Source organism: Saccopteryx leptura, chromosome 3 (genome assembly GCF_036850995.1).
Source record: "Saccopteryx leptura isolate mSacLep1 chromosome 3, mSacLep1_pri_phased_curated, whole genome shotgun sequence".
NCBI classification, from domain to species: Eukaryota; Metazoa; Chordata; class Mammalia; order Chiroptera; family Emballonuridae; genus Saccopteryx; species Saccopteryx leptura.
In genome coordinates, this window is record NC_089505.1 from 223,421,399 (window position 1) to 223,442,537 (window position 21,139).

At 41.7% G+C, this 21,139-nt stretch overlaps 1 protein-coding gene across 2 annotated transcripts in view; it reads left to right on the plus strand.

Moving 5' to 3' along the window:
- The window catches only part of ANAPC1 (anaphase promoting complex subunit 1), a 101,981-nt gene extending 81,042 nt beyond the window's left edge, over positions 1 to 20,939 (plus strand). For both annotated transcript variants that reach the window (XM_066377693.1, XM_066377694.1), the window contains exons 40-48: positions 1,855 to 1,972; positions 3,478 to 3,555; positions 4,367 to 4,434; positions 5,418 to 5,556; positions 8,477 to 8,563; positions 9,839 to 9,934; positions 11,578 to 11,776; positions 19,570 to 19,704; positions 20,586 to 20,939. In XM_066377693.1, the coding sequence (XP_066233790.1) occupies positions 1,855 to 1,972; positions 3,478 to 3,555; positions 4,367 to 4,434; positions 5,418 to 5,556; positions 8,477 to 8,563; positions 9,839 to 9,934; positions 11,578 to 11,776; positions 19,570 to 19,704; positions 20,586 to 20,701 (1,036 nt within the window). In that variant the 3' untranslated portion in view covers positions 20,702 to 20,939. The remainder of the gene's footprint in view (positions 1 to 1,854; positions 1,973 to 3,477; positions 3,556 to 4,366; positions 4,435 to 5,417; positions 5,557 to 8,476; positions 8,564 to 9,838; positions 9,935 to 11,577; positions 11,777 to 19,569; positions 19,705 to 20,585) is intronic.
- Positions 20,940 to 21,139: the final 200 nt, after the last annotated feature.

Here is a 21,139-nt window from a genome sequence, read left to right on the forward strand (position 1 = left end):
GCCAGAAGGGGCTGAAGATGATACATTTTGTGCTATAATTAATTCCAAGAGAGAAATTCGTCTGATTTAGTGGCAGTGGTCATATGAATTCCTTTTTCCTCTCATTTACATGAATGTCAAGAAGTCTTGTATAAATGACATAGAACGGACAAGAAAAGTGCAAAGTGCAGCAAAAAATCAGTTAGTTTAGAAGTGTCAATAAGCAATAGAACCTCAGATACACAGGAGAGTCTGACAGTGTAAAAGCTCTGCCTTCAGAGCACAGATGACCACTCACACTTCAGTTTCCCTAGACGTCCAGGTACAGTGGGTCTCCTGCACATGGAGTAAGGGTAGGGGCTCGCTGCTTCCGTCCCATTGGCAACCGAGAGGACCAGGGTGCTCACCTGAAGTCACCCCAAAACTACCAGGGATGAAGGCTCATGTGGTAACAAAGCCATCATTTTAAAGTACATTGTAAGCCACAGTGGAAGTTCTTTTACAAAAGTAGCCCTACCTGAAGCCCAAACTTTAATCATAGGAGGCACACAAGAACATTTTCATTAAATTAATATAATTCTGACATGGTCTCGCTTGTCAATTTAGGAAAGATTTTTGAACTGTTGTGGTCAACATGCAGTGAAGAGCCACACTCATATATTGCTGGTCATAGTATTAATTGGTTAGCTTTTTTTTTTTTTTTTTTTTCCTGAAGCTGGAAACGGGGAGAGGCAGTCAGACAGACTCCCCCATGCGCCCGACCGGGATCCACCCAGTACGCCCACCAGGGGCAGGCGCTCTGCCCACCAGGGGGCGATGCTCTGCCCCTCCGGGGCGTTGCTCTTCCGCGACCAGAGCCACTCGAGCGCCTGGGGCAGAGGCCAAGGAGCCATCCCCAGCGCCCGGCCCTCTTTGCTCCAATGGAGCCTTGGCTGCGGGAGGGGAAGAGACAGAGAGGAAGGAGGGTGGGGTGGAGAAGCAAATGGGCGCTTCTCCTGTGTGCCCTGGCCGGGAATCAAACCCGGGTCCCCCGCACACCAGGCCGACGCTCTACCGCTGAGCCAACCGGCCAGGGCACTATTTTAAACAAAGCAATTTGGTGTTAAGCACTAAGAACCTTCATGTAACTGGTAAATACCATTTTTTTTTTCTGGCCATGATTGATTTTATTTCTAATAGATGTGTAGGGGTAGATTTTGGTGGGAAAAGGGAGGATATTGCTATAACTAAAATGGAAAAAAAAATAATGTGAAGTCTTATTTAATCCTTTCCTGGGATCTTAAAGTATAAAAACTTGTGTGTGTTTAAATTCTGAAACATAAATTTTAAATTAAAAAATTTTTTTGAAAACTCAGAAAGCATACACACAGAAAAACACTGTCATCTCCCTCATTATTTTTTGGTGCGTTGTATTCCGTGTGTGTGCATTCTTATAGAAGAGCTTTCCTGTCTGAGGAAACTGGCACTTTTCCCTCCCCCTTCCTCTCTACCATTGCTTATGGAAAAAAAAAGAACTAAAAGTAAATCCCTTAGGAGTTGAAAAGAGATGCCCGTGTTGAGCAGAAAAGGATATTTGAGCACTGATTTTATAAACGATCCATTTATACTACATAATTTCACGTTAGATAATTTTTACCACCCTGTTAAACCTTGTAGCTGAAAACTCAAAGAATTCTTGGGTAAAGGCTCAAATGTCTTCAGCTTTTTAAAGAGAATTTCTCCATGACTTTTTAATTGGATCTCACCTTCCTTCAGGATAGCTGTCACTGGAAGATAGCATGCCAGCATCTGTCTGGTTCAGCTTGTCGGCCACAGCAGTGTAGAGCTCAAGCTGTTGTCTCCTGCAGTTACCTCCTGTCTGTTTTCTGTGAACAGGTATCACCTCCAGGCTCTGCGGCATCTGTATGTGCTGGCTGCGGACCCGCGCCTGCTAGTGCCTGTGGATGTGGACACAAACACACCCTGCTATGCCCTCTTAGAAGTGACCTATAAGGTAACTCTTTCCTCTGTCACTTATTTGTCCTTTTACTAAGCCTCATTTGTCTTTGCAGGTCAGAATATTTCAAAAGTGTTGTCCTTTAAAAGATGAAAGTAATGAGTTGAAATATTGTAAACACTGAAGCCTCTAAAATTATTACACATTCTGCCAGCCAGTCAGGTTCATTTGCAGTCTGGGTCTGAAATCTTGGAGATCAACAGCTGCCCTTTCATCCTTGGAGCTTGTTTGATAGTGTCTCTGTTAACTTTATGTGGCTAATGGTAGTGTTCTAAAAAAGTAACTGAGTTGGAACTGCTCTGTGATTTGTTAGCAGAATGCTTTAAAGCCCACAGTCCTGTGTTTGATGAGAGATCTTTGATTTGGATGCATGAAAAGATTTCCCGCAGTGTATTCTTCCTTCAGAAAACAATTAAGTACCTTCTAGCAATCAGAATTGTGGTAGGCTCTGGGATACAGAACATGACATTGTCACATTCTTTGTCCACTGGGGATTCAGGTGCGGATGCCATAAGAATAGTGGGTAATCAGGTTTGTGAGGAATGCAGGGGGAGCAGGAAGTGCCCATCCAGCTGGGAGGGGATGCGGGAGGAAGGCAGGCAAGGCAGCCCCTGTGTTTGGGCTAAGATGTGCCAACTGCAGGGACACAGTCCCAGCAGAGAAGACAGCCTTGGCCTGGCACGGATTCCGGGCTCAAAGTGATAGAAGGTGATGCGGACCCACAAAGGGTTGTGGGTGGGCTTGAACCCTGTGAGTTCTGAGTGTTAGAGAGGATTGTTTGCTGTTTGGTAGTCTGTGTACAGATTGTGGGGAAGGAGAAGGGTAGAGTGGAGATGGTTTTTTTATATAGCTTCCCCTAACTCAGTGATTTTCAACTGGTGTGCCACAAGAAATTTTTTTTTTTTTTAATTTTACAGAGACAGATAGGGACAGACAGGAATGGAGAGAGATGAGAAGCATCAATCATCAGTTTTTCGTTGCAACACCTTAGTTGTTCGTGATTGCTTTCTCATATGTGCCTTGACCGTGGGCCTTCAGTAGACCGAGTGTAACCCCTTGCTCAAGCCAGCAACCTTGGGTCCAAGCTGGTATGCCTTTTTTTTTTTTTTTTCTCAAACCAGATGAGCCTGCGCTCAAGCTGTCAACCTCAGGGTCTCGAACCTGGGTCCTCCGCATCCCAGTCCGATGCTCTATCCACTGCACCACTGCCTGGTCAGGCACCACAAGAATTTTTAAAACCTGCGATACCTAACTATTTAGTCAGCAGCATTGACCTCTTTTCTCTTAGGTTGTCAAAAAAAACCTGCCAATACAATAGTACCTGTCTGGTTTGAATAAATCAAAATTATACCTATTTTTGTTGTCAGATCAGTGAAAAATATATTTTTTGGTATGCCACAGAATTGTAGTAATTAGTTTATGTATGCCGTGAGATGAAAAAGGTTGAAAATTGCTGCCCTGACTCCATGGTGAATGTGACCGTTCCTCTTATGTTTGTGAAGGGCACTCAGTGGTATGAGCAAACCAAAGAAGAGCTGATGGCTCCCACCCTTCTTCCAGAGCTCCACCTTCTAAAGCAGGTAAATTGGGTAGAATTTAGGGAGATCTGTCTCTTTTCAAGGGATAAATTCAACCAAAACAGCATCACGTAAAAAATAGCCATACAAAAACTTATGCTTTCTCAGTGTGTGTGTGTTCGCGGTTGGGAAGTAGAGAATGTCTCTCCTGATAGGGTGGGTAGCCTCAGAATGTGATTCATGCATCTTTGTCTGGACATGGAGCTTGCTAACCTCTCAGTATCTTTTCAGCCCTGTTATTTTTTATTTTTTATTTTTTTGACAGAGAAAGAGAGTCAGAGAGAGGGACAGATACGGACAAACAGGAAAGGAAAGAGAGACAGACAGGAAGGGAGAGATATGAGAAGTATCAATTCTTTGTTGCAGCACTTTAGTTCATTGATTGCTTTCTCATATGTGCCTTGATGGGGGGGCTATAGCAGAGTTAGTGACCCCTCGCTCAAGCCAGCGACCTTGGGCTCAAGCCATTGACCTTGGGCTCAAGCCATTGACCTTGGGCTTCAAGCCAGAGACCTTTGGGCTTCACGCCAGTGACCTTTGGGCTCAAGCCAGCAACCATGGGGTCATGTCTGTGATTCCATGCTCAAGCCAGTGACCCCACACTCAAGCTGGTGAGCCCATGCTCAAGCTGGCAACCTTGGGGTTTTGAACCTGGGTCCTCTGTTTCCCAGTTTGATGCTGTATCCACTGCATCACTGCCTGGTCAGGCTTCAGCCCTGTTATTTTTATATCTTCTGTGAAGCATGGGTTTCATTTTTGTCAGATGAGCACTTTTTCAGCATTGGGTTGACTGTATTTACATTTATTTTGGCAGATTAAAGTTAAAGGTCCACGATACTGGGAACTGCTCATAGATTTAAGCAAGGGAATGCAGCACTTGAAGTAAGTATATTGATCTCAGATGTATCTGTGAAGTGAATAGAAGTATATAGGAAGATACACATTATAGATTATTTTTTAGAATGGTTCTTGTTACCCTTCGATCTCATCCAAGACAAATATCTTTGAAACAGTTATACTAGAAAATAAAAATTTTAATTTAGAAATAAAACCCTAAATATTTATATTTTTTCATTGAAAAACTTGATGTGACTTAAGGTGGGGCAGTAATGGAATTGTATGTTGGAGCAATAATGAATGATTTAGCTTTAAAAAGCAAGGCCACTGTGAGTGTCCACAGAGGGAACTTGATGGCAGTGGGGTTGATGTTTGCCAGGTGACATCTTTGGTTGCACCTCTTTTCCATCTTTTGTTGGGTTATTGTCATAAAATTAAGATTGTGGTAGATTGGGTGTGGGTAGAAATTGTCATATGTAAGTAATTTCTTTAATGAACAGAGAATGTTAATAATTTTATACCTGTAGTGGCATGTAAATTGTCTTTAAATTTCCAGAATTTTATAAGCTTGCAAAAGATTTTATAGTTTTGTCCTCCTTCCCATTTCCTTCAGACTGTTTCTATGACAGCTGTATTGTGTATTGTTCTGTCTTGAGCTCTGCAGCATCACTTTCCTTCTGCTGCACCCCAGTCAGTAGCTGCTTGGTACCTCTGTCCTGCATGTAGCACTTGGGTAGGGAACATTGAAGACTTGTCAGATAAAATATGGACTTTGAACTCACACAGTAGTAGACAAAATGCTGTCTTATTTAACAAGTACCATGGATCTAGACACCAAAGGAAAACAACATTATCTTGGCTTTTTCATAGGGACTGCTTTACTTTTAGACACAGTAGCTAATCATATACCTTAATTGGAAATGGTAAAGACGTCCATCTCGTAAGAACATGGTGTTGGGAAACAGGACGTTTCCAGCCAAGAACCACCACTAATACCTCATATTAAATTCATTCTTGTTTTCTTTTAGGTCAATACTTTCCAAGGATGGGGTTTTATATGTTAAGCTCAGAGCAGGCCAGCTCTCCTACAAGGAAGATCCAATGGGATGGCAGAGTTTGTTGGCCCAGACTGTTGCTAACAGGAACTCTGAAGCTCGGGCTTTCAAGGTAGTGTGGACTGGTCAACACTGAAGCAGCGGCCGAGTTCCACATTCCCTTGCCCAGCTACAGATGCACTGCTGTGGTGGCATTTATGGTGCTGTGTGGTTGGGTCTGCTCACTGTCATCACTGCAGATGGTAAAGACTGAGTGACCCTGGGTCTGTTTTCAGTGGCAGCCATAACAGAATATGGGCCATCTGGTAGCACTCTCAGGATGATTCTCATCTCTTGACAGATAGTCATGGTAGAGCTTAATTAACACTATATAAAAATGCTTAGTCATTTTACTTATTAATCAACTGTCAAAGTTTACTTAATTTGTGGCAAAAATAGAAAAATATTTTTGCCAGGTAGCAATTAGCTTTATTTTTAAACTAACATTTGTTGGTTAAGTCTTTTTTTTTTTTAACAGATAGGGGGACAGACAAGAAAGAAGCATCAGTTCTTTATTGTAGCACTTCAGTTGTTTGTTGATTGCTTTCTCATATGTGCCTTGACGGGGGGTGTGGTGTGCTACAGCAGAGCTAGTGACCCCTTGCTCAAGCCAGCGACCCTGGGCTCAAGCCAGCAATCCTGGGCTTCAAGCCAGTGAGCATGGGATCATAGACATGACCCCATGCTCAAGTCAACAACCCTGCACTCAAGCTGGTGAAACCATGCTCAAGCCTGATGAGGTTGTGCTCAAGCCGGTGACCTTGGGGCCTCAAACCTGGGTCCTCTGCATCCCAGTCCAGTGCTCCATCCACTGCACCACTGCCTGGTCAGGTGTTTTTTTTTAAGTGAGAGAAGGGGAGATAGAGTCCCAAATGCACCCCAACCAGGATCCACCTGGCAATCTCCACCTGGGGCCGATGCTTGAATTAAATGAACTATCCTCAGTGCCTGGGGTTGTTGCTCAGACCAACCGAACTATCCCCAGTTCCTTGGGCCAAAGCTCGGACCAACCAAGCTATCTTCAGCGCCTGGGGTCAATGCTTTAACCAGTTGAGCCACTGGCTGCAGAAGAGGAACAGAGAAGGGGAAGAGGGACAGGAAGAGAAGCAGATGGTTGCTTCTCACGTGTGTCCTGACCAGGGATCAAACATGGGATGTCCACATGTCAGGCTGATGCTTTATCCACTTAGCCAACTGCTCAGGTCCTATTGGTTAAGTCTTGGTGCAGATAAAATGATGACAGGTTTAGTCTTACTTTATTGGCTTTATCTTCCAAGTATCCGATGCTAATAGAGTAGTATTTGGAATGAATAAATAAAGTGTTGAAACATTCTCATTCCCATGTGACCAGTACATATTTTGCTCTAATTCCAGAACTCAAATAAGTTTCCAACACAGAAATGTGTTCCGTGACATGCCATCAGAATTTCAGAATTTAGCCCCCTTTTTCAAGAATTGCATGAGCAAGCATTATCCTATGGGAGCTAAATGAGAAGCAGTGTAAAGTAGGCAGGACCCCTAAGGACAGTTACGTAGAGCACACGGACTAGCTCAGGGACAGCAGAGGCTGAGTGAGTGGCAGTCTTTGTTTTTCCAAGTAAGGAGACAGTTTGTTTTAATTCAACTCATATTTCATTTTAGCTCAGTTACCTATGACTGAGTCTTTATAATAGTTCCCAGGGTTTAAACAGATGTGGTTAACATCAGTGAATGTTGTTTGCCAGTATTCAGTGGGTTGTCTAAGTAATATGTTTGCAGGATTTTTGGACAAAGTGTAACTTAATTAGCACTATTGCTTCTTGTATAAATTAGAGCGTATCTCAAAGACCCTAATCTAGTTTGTAAAGAAAGGGTAAGTTTAGACTCGAGTTTGAACAGGGAAAGTGTATATAAAATAAAAGACATGCCAATTTTCTGCCTGCTGGCAATTCATAAGTAAATATAACCCTTAATGTAATATGGTAATATACATTCATATTCCATTTTCAGTCTTGAAGCTTTAGTGATAGTCTTTTCTTTCCCTGATATTTTTTATTGTGACAAAAACCACATAACAAAGTTACGATGTGAGCTCTTTTTAGGTGTATAGGTCAGTGTACAAACATGTTCATGTTCTGTAGCCATCATCTCCAGAATCCTTCATCTTGCAAAACTGGAACTTTGTCCCCATTAAACAATAACTCCCCATTCTCCACCCTATCCCCAGCCTTTGGCAACCTCCTTTCTACCTTTTTTGTTTGTTTATTTGTTTTTTCATTTCCAAGAGGCAGGGAGAGAGAGACAGGAACTTATAGCTGCTCCTGTGTGTGCCCTGAAGGGAATTGAACCAGCAACCTCTGTGCTTTGAGACAGCATTTCAACCAACTGGGCTCTCTGGCCAGGGCTTATTTTTTAATTTAATTTTTTTAGAGACAGAGAGGTGGGAGAGAGAGGGGAGGGTGAAGGGAACTTGTTCCACTCAGTCGTGCATTCATTGGTTGCTTCCTGTGTGTGCTCTGACCGGGGATTGAACCCACAGCCTTGTCGTTTCTGGACAATGCTCTTAGCTAACTGGCCAGGACCCCCTTTCTGCCTTCTGTCTCTATGATTTTGATGACTTAGGTATCTCACATAAGTGGAATCATCCAGTATTTGTCTTTTTGTGAGTGGCTTCAGTGGCATTCTTTTTTCCTTACCTTTTCAGTAACAGTCTAGTTTGCTTTTCAGTCAGTGGGGGGAGGGGCTTTTTTAGGGTGAGTTGTGTAAGAAAGACCTGATTGTTACTGGCCTTTTGTTAGTAGTTTATATTTTGTGCAGAAGGCTTCTTAAAACTTCTGAGAACAGGTTGATGAAGGTCTCTTAAGTTTGTACAATTTTGGGTTTTGGGATCATTGGGTGAAGAAAATGAGGTAGAATTCTTACAACTGCATACATTACCATTTGAAGAGTTAAGAAAGTTAAGAAAATAATCCTTATATCTTACTTACATTTTTTGTTGTTTGTTCATTTTTTAGCCTGAGACGATTTCAGCATTCACTTCTGATCCAGCACTTTTGTCCTTTGCTGAGTATTTCTGCAAACCCACTGTGAACATGGGTCAGGTATATATTGCATGGTTTGTTCAGCTTCAAGACTAGAGTTTGTTAGTATGTCTACCTGTGGACACCACCAAAAAAGCCTGTAGTACCCCAGTTTAACTTTGATATTGACATACCACAGGCACATTGGTGATTTTTGCTTGGCAAATACCAATTTTTCCATGGTCTAAAACTGTTAAATTCAGTGACTTCCTGCCTTGATAGAAAAAGCAACTTCAAATTTCTAAGACACTAATTTTAATAGGTGATAACTTTCTAATGTCCATTTATGTTTTCAGTGTTTACTATCCTTCTCTTGTTTTTACTTAATTTCATTAATTTTGTTTTCTCTGTACCTTATAACCCTTCTTTCTGTTATAAAACTGTTTTCTTCAGGATTCAGAGATTGCCTGGTCTCTGATGTAATCAATCACTGGGGCTGGCAAAGAGTGGGTGTGGGAATCAGATGAGCGGGTATGGGTGGCCTGCTGCCTTCTCCCAGAGGCAGTTTCCTCCTTTTTACAGGAGAGATTACAATAGAACTTACCTTCTATCCTTGTTTAGAGGGAAAAGAAGAAGGAACCTTTCCTGTCTAATTATTCAGCCTTGACTGTGTCCAGGCATGCCTCAGAGTTGTTGTGGGTCGGGTTCCGGAGCACTGTGGGGACACGTGTCTCAGGTGATGTGGGTTGTGAGGCCTTGGCTGGAGGAGGGGTTTGTCTTCAGTCTGAGGAGAACACAGCACATGTGACGAGCAGCGGAGCGGAGTGCCGCACACTGAAGAGAGGGTGCCTGTGTGAGACATGCACAGCACTTTCTGTGCTTTTCTCACATAATTCTTTGCCTGAGGAAGGTGTGTTAGCATTCTTGTTTACGGTGAGGAAACTGCCATTCAGATGTCATAAGGCCACAGGTCTCTGGTGAAGGCTTGTGCCTACCCTTCACTCCTGCTGGACGTGGCTTTGCTGCCTCCCCAGACATGTTTTCCTGAGTGTTTCCACTACACTTCTGGGTGCTGGGTCGCCTGTCTGGATTCTGCCCTGCTAGCAAACCCAAGGCTTGAGCTGGCTCTCCTCCAGACCACTTACGGCTGTAACTGTCCCTAGGGACTAAATTTGGTTATATTTCACTAATGTTTAATGTTGCATGTGCTGTGATTTTATAAAGAGCCAGCTGTTTTATCCTTTTCTGTCATTCACTGCAGAGCTTACGATGGGCCATGTGGTTGCTATACAGTTTCTTGAATTGATTTTGAAAATGTACATTGATGTTCTACAAACAGCTTCTGGTTTTTCACAGAAACAGGAAATTCTGGATCTCTTTTCTTCAGTACTCTACGAGTGTGTGACTCAGGAGACCCCAGAGATGCTGCCTGCATACATCGCAATGGATCAGGTGTGTTTCAGAAACCTGTTTCAATTTGGACAAGACTTCTCCTGAGCAGTGAGATGAGGTTCCCAAGTGTTCATCTCTTTAGTTTCTCACCTGCATTTAGAAATTCAAAACCTGAAGCTTTATCAGAGTTGAAAGCTCTATGCACATATGGTGACAGCAGTGCCCCTGTGGGCTATCTTTCCAGGATTCCCGTTCTCCCCAGCTAGCCCCTAGTGAGAGGACGTCCCCCTTCCCCCTCTGCCACGTGGCCTCTTGCCGCCGGAGAGCCTCCTGGGGAGGAGATGGCACATGAGCAGTGAGGGAGCAGACCGCACCTGTGATGGTGGTTGTGTGCACACCTGTGCAAGCTGCGAGAGACAGGACCAGTTTGTCATTTGGGGAGCTGGAATTCATTTTTAAATTCTTTTGTGTGTGTTATTGCTGTTTTAAAAGAGTCTAGAAGGGTTAAGGCAGGAAATGATGCTTGACAGTTTTCCTAAAGGAACGGACCAGTGTATCTACTCTAGGTTATTAGTATCACATAAGGCTTTCAATAGTATTTCTTTCAGACCCAACTTTGTAGTTAAGCTAAGACAGTAGTTTTTTTAAAAATAGTTATTTATTAAATTAAAAATAGTTATTGTGTTAACATGGTTTCAAGTGTCCCATTCAATATAACTCCCTCTACGCCCTGCACCGTGTCTCCCATAGCCTGTGCCAAGTCTCCATTTCCATTCCCCCTTAGCCCCTCCCCTTTCCTCTACTCCCCCTTTCCCTCTGGGACTTGCTACCCTGTTATCTGTACCTATGTATTATATATAATTTGGCCGATCCCTTCTCCTTCTTTGATCCCATAAGAAAATCGTTTTTTAAGTTGGCTAAAATTTATCTGGGAAATCTTAAAAATACAGATCCTGAATGCCCTTTCCATAGCTATTGGCTCAGAATTTCTGGGATGAGGTCCAGGGTCTACAGTTTTAAACAGCTCTTCAGGTGAATATGATACTGTGAGTTCACACATCAGCATTTGGAACTCAGTGTCTCAAGCCAAAGGAATCATCTAATTGCACAGTTATCTCTATTGAAAAGCCAAGTGGGAAATACATTTAGGCAGGGGATAATTCCCCAGACCTCAAAATCATGCCATGGTAAGTAACATTCTGACTTAAAGGCAATGTCCAGTATAATCACATAGGCGCAGAGTGCCCTCAGTATCTGCTGTCTGACAGTGTTGATTGGAAAGTGGCAGTGTACGGTGTCCACACTGGCAGCGCCTCCCACAGCGCCTGCCCCTGCCCCTGCAGCAGCCAGTTCACAGGTTGTTTTCTGTTGCTGGCTGAGGGTGTGTTTTCCTGTTAGCTCTGAACCTTTACCCTGTTGCTGTCATGGGCAGGTGTCTATGGAGAAATACCCTGTCGGTTGCCACCATTGTGGCTTTGCAGATGGGTCACAAGAGTAGTATTATCAGAGATACTGCTTTTGCCTTCTGACCTTGGGATTCCCTGGCCTGACCCCCAGCCATGTCTTGATATTCACCTGTGGTTCCCAGAGGTGACTGGCTCGAGACTTGTTGGATTTTCATTTTCTTAGTTCCATTGAGTTAAGAATGACCTCATTTGCCTCTGTGGCTTTTACCCAAGAGCTGTTCCTTTTCTCTCTTCAAGGCTGTGAGAAGATTGGGAAGAAGAGAGATGTCTGAGACATCTGAACTTTGGCAGATAAAGTTGATGTTAGAGTTTTTCAACTCCAGAAGCCATCAGGAGTGGCTGCAGAACCACCCGAAGCGAGGGCTCTTTATGAACTCTGAGTTCCTCCCGGTCGTCAAATGCACTATTGATAACACCCTGGACCAGTGGTTGCAAGGTAAGGAGAGCCTGTGCCCCTTGTACTTTTAAGATACTGCTGGTGCACAGCTTTTCTCTTCTAAGATGTGCTCGTTGGTAAGCCAGACAAATCTGAGGATAAACCAGAATGTCTGTGGATTTAATGTTTTCAGTGAGGTGGGTCAGATTATCTATCTACTTCAGCTTCTTTAAAAATATTTTTAACTCTGCTTTGTAAACCATGGAGACACTATAAATAGCTTTTTTTTTTTTTTTTTTTTGTAGCAAGATAGGAAGGGAGAGAGATAAGAAGCCTCAACTCATAGTTGTAGCACCTTAGTTGTTCATTGATTGTTTCTCATATGTGCCTTGATGGGTGTGGGGGCAGGCTCCAGCCAAGCTAGTGACTCCTTGCTCAATCCAGCAACCTTGGGCTTCAAGCTAGTGACCATGGAGTCATGTCTATGATCCTGTGCTCAAGCCGGCAACCTTGGGGTTTTGAACCTGGATCCTCAGCGTCCTAGGCCGATGTTCTATCCACTGCACCACCACCTATATACATAGCATTTTAAATATATTGTACTTGACACTTACAAACCTGCTTTATCTTCTGTAGTGGCAGATTATGTCCCCTTTGTGGCCTCTACTCTTTCTGAGGGGTGTGTCACTTCTGTGAGGCCAGCTGCCATCTTTTTCCCTCTTCTGTTTCCCACCTCCCCCCAGTCCTATACACTAAAATTTGGTGTGCTTTTTGAGCAGATGTTTGTTTTACCAATTATGCGCCCTTGAAGACCTGGGACATCATGTAATGATGGCTTTCTGTTTGTGGAAGTGCCGACTTGTGATTGGAAGGAAATTGTGATGTTACTCATAACAGTACTGAAGTGAGTTAGCTTCACCTGAGACCAGTCATGTGGCTTTTTGATTTTTGGAAAGCTGTATGATGTGTGACATATGGCTGAAATTGGTTTTTAGTAGTCAACTCCTTGGTTTTATTCTTTTTAGTTCATATGCTTCTGATACATATCTGACAGCAACTTGCTTTGGTTAACTAGTAGTATCATTAGTAGTAACAAGTCTTGATGGTTTTACACACTAGAATCAAGAACCTAAAAGTATGAATATAACTAAGTTAAAAACAATATACCTAGCTTGACCGACAGTGGCGCAGTGAATAAAGCTGAGATTGCCAATTGGAAACCCCAAGGTTGCCGGCTTTGAGTGCGGGCGGCTCAGCACAGGGTCGCTGGCTTGAGTGGGGAATTGTCTACATGATTCCAGAGCTTGCCAGCTTGAGCCCAAAGGTCTCTGGCATGAAAAGCCCAATGTCATTGTATTGAGCAGGAGGACACTGGCTTAGCCCTGGTCAACGCATGTACAAGAAACAATCAATGGTACAAGTAAAGTGAAGCAACTATGAGTTGATGCTCCTCACCCTGTCTTTCCCTTGCTGTCTCAAAAAAACCCACAACAAAACCAAAAACCAAAACAACAACAACAACAAAAAAAGATCTACATGTAATATACTATGAAATAAATTTCCTGGAAAAATTAAGTTATAAACTAGATTTGAGGGAATTGGAAAACAGCAATTTCAAACTCTCACTGTTGATATTTAAATGTCTGGCAGATTTCATAGAACACACTGAAACTTCGGCAATGATGAGAGCATTCATTAAACAGCTCCAAAACACTTTCCTCCTATTGCTCTTCAGGGCACTTGGCGGCGACAGCACTGTTCTGAGCTCTGACCAGATTTGACTGCTGCCCTGATTGCCAAAATGTGTCTTCACTTCCTAGTGAGGAGCCATCACTTTCTAAAACTCTTAAATCTGTAGTCTCCACTCTCAGAAGAATTAGCGGTTGACTTTGGAATGGAAAATAAATTCAGTGAAGAGGTAGAACCCGTGCATCAGTGTGGGCATGTCATTCATGTGTGCACTTTAAAATCAAAAGTGCTTATGTGGACTTTTAGGGTCACTCACTAATAACCCAGACCAGATATTAATCCAAAAATGCATTGGACTTATATTGTCTAGATGTCTTGTGTGTATGTCTCCTCAGTTAGACTTAACCTTGAGCAAAGAAAATGGGCTTTAAGTTAAGAACATAAAGGTTTTATTAACTTTTTAATATTTTATTGTGGAAAATTTAAAGCATAAAACATAGTAAGCAGACTAGTGTAAGAAGTCCCATCGCCGGACCTCAGCAACTATCCACATCCTGCCATCCTCATATCAGCGGTACCTGAACCCCCTGTCAGTCACTCATTTTTCAAATTACACCATTTTCTGTCCCCACCAGGTGGGCTACAGAACAGTGTTTGGTTGTCAGTTGGTTTAACTTGAGACAGGCTGGTGAATATGTAGTGGTATCTCATTTAGTTCTAATTTGCATTTCCCTAGTGACTCAGCGTGTTAACTACTTTTTCATATGCTTTTTTTGTTATTCATATACCTTTTTTGATGTACCTGTTGAACCTTTACTCATTTTTAAATTGGTTGTCTTTTATTAAGTTGGAGCTTCTAACAAACTATGTCTACAAAGTTCTTTGTGAGCTAGTTTGTAGGTATTTTTTCCTTTTTGCCTGTTTGTTTTCTTAAGGATACTTTAGATGAGAAGTTTTAAGTTTTGATGAGGTTTAATTTATCAATTTATTTTATGTCTATTGCTTTCTGAGTGCTATCTAAGAAATCTGTCCTACTTCAGGTCATGAAATTTTTTTTTTTTTTAGATTTTTAAAAAATTTATTTTAGAGGGGAGAGATAGAGCGAGAGAGAGGGGAGGAGCAGGAAGCATCAACTCCCATATGTGCCTTGACCAGGCAGCCCAGGGTTTCTGACCGGCGACCTCAGTGTTCCAGGTCAACACTTTATCCCATTCGCCACCATGGGTCAGGCCAGGTCATGAAATTTTAAAAAAGTTTTTTAGTAAAAGCTTTACAGTTTTATCTTTTATATTTAGTTATATGATTTATCCCAAATCTTTTATGGGGTGTGAGGTAGGAGTTGAGGTTTTGGGTTTTTGTTTTTGTTTTTAAATACAGATGTCCAATTGTTCCAGGACCATTTATGGAAAAGACTTTACTTTGTTATAGAATTGCTATGGGGCTTTATTGAAAATCAGTTGCCTAAATACGTTTGAATCTGCTTCTAGACTCAGTACTGTACTATTGGTCAGTCTGCCTGTCTGTGTGCCAGGACTATACTGTCTTAATTACTGCAGGTTCAGAGTGCATTAGTAGTAGTGGGAGTTCTGTTGAGAGGGAGATTTATAGCACTAGATGCTTACAGTGTGAAAGAGGAATCATCTTAAATTCGTAATATAAGTTCTTACTTTAAGAATCTAGAAAAAGAAAAGCAAAATAAACTGGAAGCAAGCTTTTCTTTTCCTAGTTTCTTAAAGCAGGAAACTAAAGTGACTGGAACAGTGCCTTACCTCAAGCTCACCCTTTTGCCCAGAGAAAGAACAAATGGTTTCTGGGAGTTTTGCTGTAGGATCTAGGACATTTTTTTTCCCCAGAGCCTCCAGCAAATGGGTTGCCCAGCATCTCACATCTTGGCTGTGAATTGGAACTCCTACCCATTCCTCAGTCAGTCTCCGTGGCAGAGAATGACTTTCACTGAGTGGCTCAGGTCTGCTTAGGCCTAAACCAGTCACTGTGGTGATTATACTGGGGAACAATTTTTTTTTCATTTTCTGTTGCATAAGGTTTTAGAACTATTTATATTTCTGCATTGCTGATTCCAAATCTGAAATCCGTTTTTTGGTGCATGCTCTAGTTTTTATGTAATTTTAATTTCTTTTTGTTACAGTCAATTGCATGCATTGGTTTTTAAATTGGAGTTAAAGGGCAACGACTCTTGGATTGAACATAATCACAAGGCAGTTAATGTTTTACAAACATCACTTTTACATAATTGTAGTTTTTAAATGTAAAAAGTTATTATCTGATAAAAACACCCTCTTATTTTGTTTTAAGATTGAATCATGACTTCTTCGAGTAGGTGTAAATGTAAGAATAGTCCTGACACCTTCTGTTATATATGTGGCTGTTACACACTTCAACGTCAAAGGCGCAATATTTCATCATTTGTGACACGTGCATATATTGCCTATTTTCAAGTTCCCTTGGCGATCAAGACAAGAATTGGACTCCTCATATTGTGTGTCATAATCGTGAGGAAATGCTTCGTGACTGGACAAAAGGAAAATGCAAAGGAATGCCTTTTGGTATTTCCATGGTTTGGCATGAACCTAAGGACCACAGCAGTGACTGTTATTTCTGTCTGATCCATACAAAGGGCATCAGCAAGAAAAAACGGCATATGATTGCATATCCTAATATTCCTTTAGCAATACGACCTATTCCACACTCTGAGACACTCCCGGTTCTAGTTTTCAATGGTCTTATTTCTTGTAAGGAGGAAGAAAGTGAACATGGTGATCAAGTGTATTTTGATAAGATGCATGAGGAAATGGTTGTAGAATCTGAAGGGTCTTCTTCTGATGCCAAGCAGTCATTATCCCCTCAGCAGTTTAGCCAACCCAAATTGAATGACTTAGTAAGAATGACATAACTTTAATTTTTCATAAAAATTGTCCTCAACTTTCTGAAGTATGAGGAGCATAACTGGATCATTTGTGTCGATCTTAAAATGGTAAATTTCCTGCTAGGACAACAGAGAGGTTTCAGGAAGTATCCTTGCTTTCTGTGTTTGTGGGACAGCTGAGCTCAGGAGAAACACTGGACACAGAAGGAGTGGCCGAAACGTGAAGCTCTGGAAGTAGGGATGCAAAATATGGTGAATGAACCTGTAGTTAATCGAGACAGGATCATTTTTCCCCCACTTCACATCAAACTTGGCTTAATGATGCAGTTTGTTCAGGCTTTGAATAGAGAAAGTGAATGCTTTCAACATATTATTTCTACTTTTCCTGCCTTGTCTTTCAAGAAGATAAAAGCAGGGGTATTCGATGGACCTCAAATTTGAACCCTCATTTGTGATGAAGAATTTGCCAGGAAGATGAATAAGGAGGAGAAAGCAGCATGGCAGTCATCTGTGGCAGTTAGAACTTCCTTGGCAACAAAAAAGCAGAAAACTATGAACTTTTGGTTCAAAGGATGCTGTTGGTTTTCCACGACATTGGATGTATCAGGTCTACCGGAAAGTTCTGTTTCTATCACAACAAGTTTTGACACGTAAGCACATGTTTATTTGGTGCATGTGTGCCTCTCTATTTTTATCACTTAATGTATACATACTGACATAGCAAATTAACTAAAACAAAGTTGATTCACGTTAGTCTTATGTGTGAAGCGATAGTGTACCCATGGCTACTGATAAAGTTCATTTACGCCACTGTAATTTTTACGAATTTCAACAAGGAAGAAATGCTACAGAAGCATGTAGAAATTTATTGAGAGTGTTTGGTGAAGGTACAGTTTCTATAGGACATGCAGAAGATGGTTCGAAAAATTCAAAACAGGTGATTTCGACCTTTCTGATAAGCCACATTCCTGGCGACCATCTTTGATCGATGACGATGTTGTTAAGACCATGTTGGAACAAGATCCTTTTCTGACAACATCGGAGATCGCAGAAAGGCTTAATTCAGCTCAGCAAACCGTTTCGGACCATATTTGGAAGATAGGATTGGTGTGGAAATATTCAAGATGGGTGCCACATGAATTAAGTCAGAAGAATTTGGATGATTGAGTTGTCATATGCACATCTCTTCTTGCTCGGAACAAAATTGAGCCCTTCTTGAACTGGATAATAACTGGGGATGAAAAGTGGATTACCTACGAAAACATTTTAAGGAAAAGGGCATATTGTGAACCTGGAAAACCTAGCCCTTCCACCTCTAAACCAAATTTGACCCTGAATAAGAGAATGTTGTGTATATGGTGGGACATTCGAGGACCAATACATTATGAGCTTTTAAAACTGAACGAAAAGCTCAATTTGGAGAAGTATTGTCAGCAACTGGATAATTTAAAGACAGCAGTCCAAGAAAAGAGGCCAGCAAATATTCAATAGGAAGAACATCATACTGCATCATGATAATGCCAGGCCACATGCTGCTTTGGGGACTCGTCAAAAAATTGCAGAACTAGGCTGGAAAATTCTGTTGCATCCACCATATTCCCCAGACTTGGCACCCTCTGACTATCACTTGTTTTTGTCCTTACAAAATTTTTTGAAGGGCAAAAAATTCAAAAATGAAGAAGATATCAAACAAGCACTAGTTCAATTTTTCGCATCAAAAGATAAAACATTTTTCAAAAATAGGATATACAAATTGCCCTCATGCTGGCAAGAAATCATTGATAATAATGGCAATTATATTATTTAATAAAGTTTATTGATGGTAAGAAAAACTTGTATTTTGTTTTATTCCAAAAACGGACAGAACTTTCCGGTAGACCGTATAACATGAGCGTTAAGATTCACTTCCTAAACAGTCACCCTGGTAAGTTTACCGAAAATCTTGGAGCTGTTAGTGATGAGCAGACTATTGCTGGAGCATCAAACGAGATTGTCCTCAACAAGTACACAAACACAAGAGCTACAAATAAATTTTTGCCTGAATAGAATTTAATATTAGCTTCTTTTTTTTTTTTTTTTTTTTACAGGGACAGAGAGAGTCAGAGAGAGGGATAGATAGGGACAGACAGACAGGAACAGAGAGAGATGAGAAGCATCAATCATCAGTTTTTTGTTGCGAAACCTTAGTTGTTCATTGATTGCTTTCTCATATGTGCCTTGACTGCAGACCTTCAGCAGACCGAGTAACCCCTTGCTCGAGCCAGCGACCTTGGGTCCAAGCTGGTGAGCTTTTTGCTCAAGCCAGATGAGCCCGCGCTCAAGCTGGTGACCTTGGGGTCTTGAACCTGGGTCCTTCCACATCCCAGTCCGACGCTCTATTCACTGCGCCACTGCCTGGTCAGGCCTGAATAGAATTTAAATAAGTTTTGCGCAAATTTTATGATTCAAATAAGTGTTTTAATATGTTCTATTTCAAAATTGTAGACAAATTCTGATGCAGTCATATCTTTTAGTGTATTAACGTATTTACTGCATTATATAAATTATTATATTTTCACAAAGGTGATGCCCAAGAAGACATTCTACTTCATTATGTTAAACTAAATGTTGGAAATTTTACAATAAGATGAAAATCTAAAATCTTGAACTGCAAAAAAACACTGTAGCTTACAGAGAAAAACTAATGTCAGATTTGAGATCAGCACACTTGAATTAGGTAAGAACAAGTGTTTTTGTGGATGCAACAAAAATTTTGTTCCCCAGTGTAATGGGACTGCCTGATGCCCCAGATCACTGGTTCTGTAAGTGTGGTCCCTGGGGCGGCAGCAGCAGCGCCACCACCACCACCACCACCACCTGGGAACTTGTTAGAAATGCACATTTTCTGGCGCCATTCCAGAAAATCTGGATATGTTCAGGAACCTCTGACCGAGACTGATCAGAACCCAGTCTTAGAGCTGAAGTCAGTCCCCTCCAGCTGTATGCAGTGGAGGGAGGGTGCTGAGCTGGTGTTGGGGAGACAACCACAGTGTGCCACTGTGCTGGTATAGCAATCGTCACAGTTGGCAGTTATGTGTTTGTTTGTGTAATCTCGGTCCCCACAACTCTAAACTCTGCAGTGACAGGCATTCTGTCTGGTCTACCACAGTAGCCTTCATGCCCAGCATAGTACCTGCATAGTATATATGGTAAGTGCTCATTGAATTCTTGATGAAAAAGAGTAAAAAAAAGAAAGCATTTCTTGTGTCTGTCAGGTGCCTCATTTATGTTTCTTTCATAGCCGGGGGTGATGTGTGTGTGCAAGCCTATCTCAGCGGGCAGCCCTGCACAGAGTCTCAGCTGAGCGCACTGGCCTGCTTCCTTGTCTACCACTCGGTCCCTGCTCCCTGGCACCTGCCGCCTGTGGGACTGGAAGGTACTGCACACCTGCTGTTATCACTTATGGTTTTAGTTTCTTGGTAGGAGACATTTCTATTGAGTAATTTTCTCTAGGGTATTTTTGTGTTCATGTGTAGGTGTTACTTTTTGGAACCTTTCCTGAAAAAAATGTCTAAACTTGACACATGCATAAACTTTTATTTACATTCAGAAAAGGATAGATTTTTTTTCACAGAGCCCAAATACCTGTATATATTAATAAACTAAATGTTCATATTATTATTCTCTTTTAATTGATTTTTATTAAAGTTAATTTATAGTCTTATTAATTGTATTTAAATAATATATATAATTAAGACTAGTTGTACATATCATTAGTTATAAGTCACTTTCTTATTTTATTTATTTATTTTTCCCCCCGAAGTGAGAAGCAGGGGAGAGACAGACTCCCGCATGCACTTGACCGGGATCCACCCAGAATGCCCACTAGGGGGCGATGCTCGGCCCCTCGGGCGCGTTGCTCCGCCACAGGTGGCGCCATTCTAGAGCCTAAGGCAGAGGCCATGGAGCCATCCTCAGCGCCCGGGCCAACTTTGCTCCAATGGAGCCTTGGCTATGGGAGGGGAAGAGAGAGAGAGAGAGGAAGGAGAGGGGGAGGGGTGGAGAAGCAGATGGGCACTCCTCCTGTGTGCCCTGGCCGGGAATCAAACCCAGGACTAAGTCACTTTCTGAAGTACAGAATGGATGAGTTAAGATTTTTATATCAATTATATTTTACAGTACAATAAGGAAGTTCATAAGTTAAATTTTGTATTTGGATAATTGTTTTTAAAGGGAAGAATGCCAGTTTTAACCTGATTGTGCCTGAAGTTTCCTTGAAGGAGGGTGTGACCTTTCTCACCATTTGTATTTTTTTAGGGAGCACAAGCTTTGCTGAACTTCTCTTCAAATTCAAACAGCTGAAAATGCCTGTGCGAGCTTTGCTAAGACTGGCTCCTTTGCTTCTTGGAAACCCACAGCCAATGGTCATGTGATCATTTCTGGTGGGGAACCTGCCCTGAAAAATGTGACGTCTGCATAAAAACATGACCAAACAACAAAGCTAAGTTTTATAATATACTTAGCAGGAAATGGGCTGCACAAACCTTGGTGTATTTTAAAATCTGAGCATTTAAAATACTTCAGACTGTTGCTGTCAGCATCAGCACATGATCTATAAAAGTGAGTTAAAATTTACTTTTTTAAATAAAGCTTTTTGGTTTGTTTTCAGAACTCTTGATGATTTAGTTTGGGGTTCCAGAGAATAGAGCATTGGCAGCTGGGGTGGACGTTGGTGCTCACAGCCTTCCATCTGTGGTGATTCAAATGAAAGGACTTTATGCTAAAAAATGCAAAGTTTTTAAAGAAGATCTTAAAACTTTCTGCGTCAACAAAAGGCCTTCAGCATTTCCTAAGATGTCACAGTTGTCCTG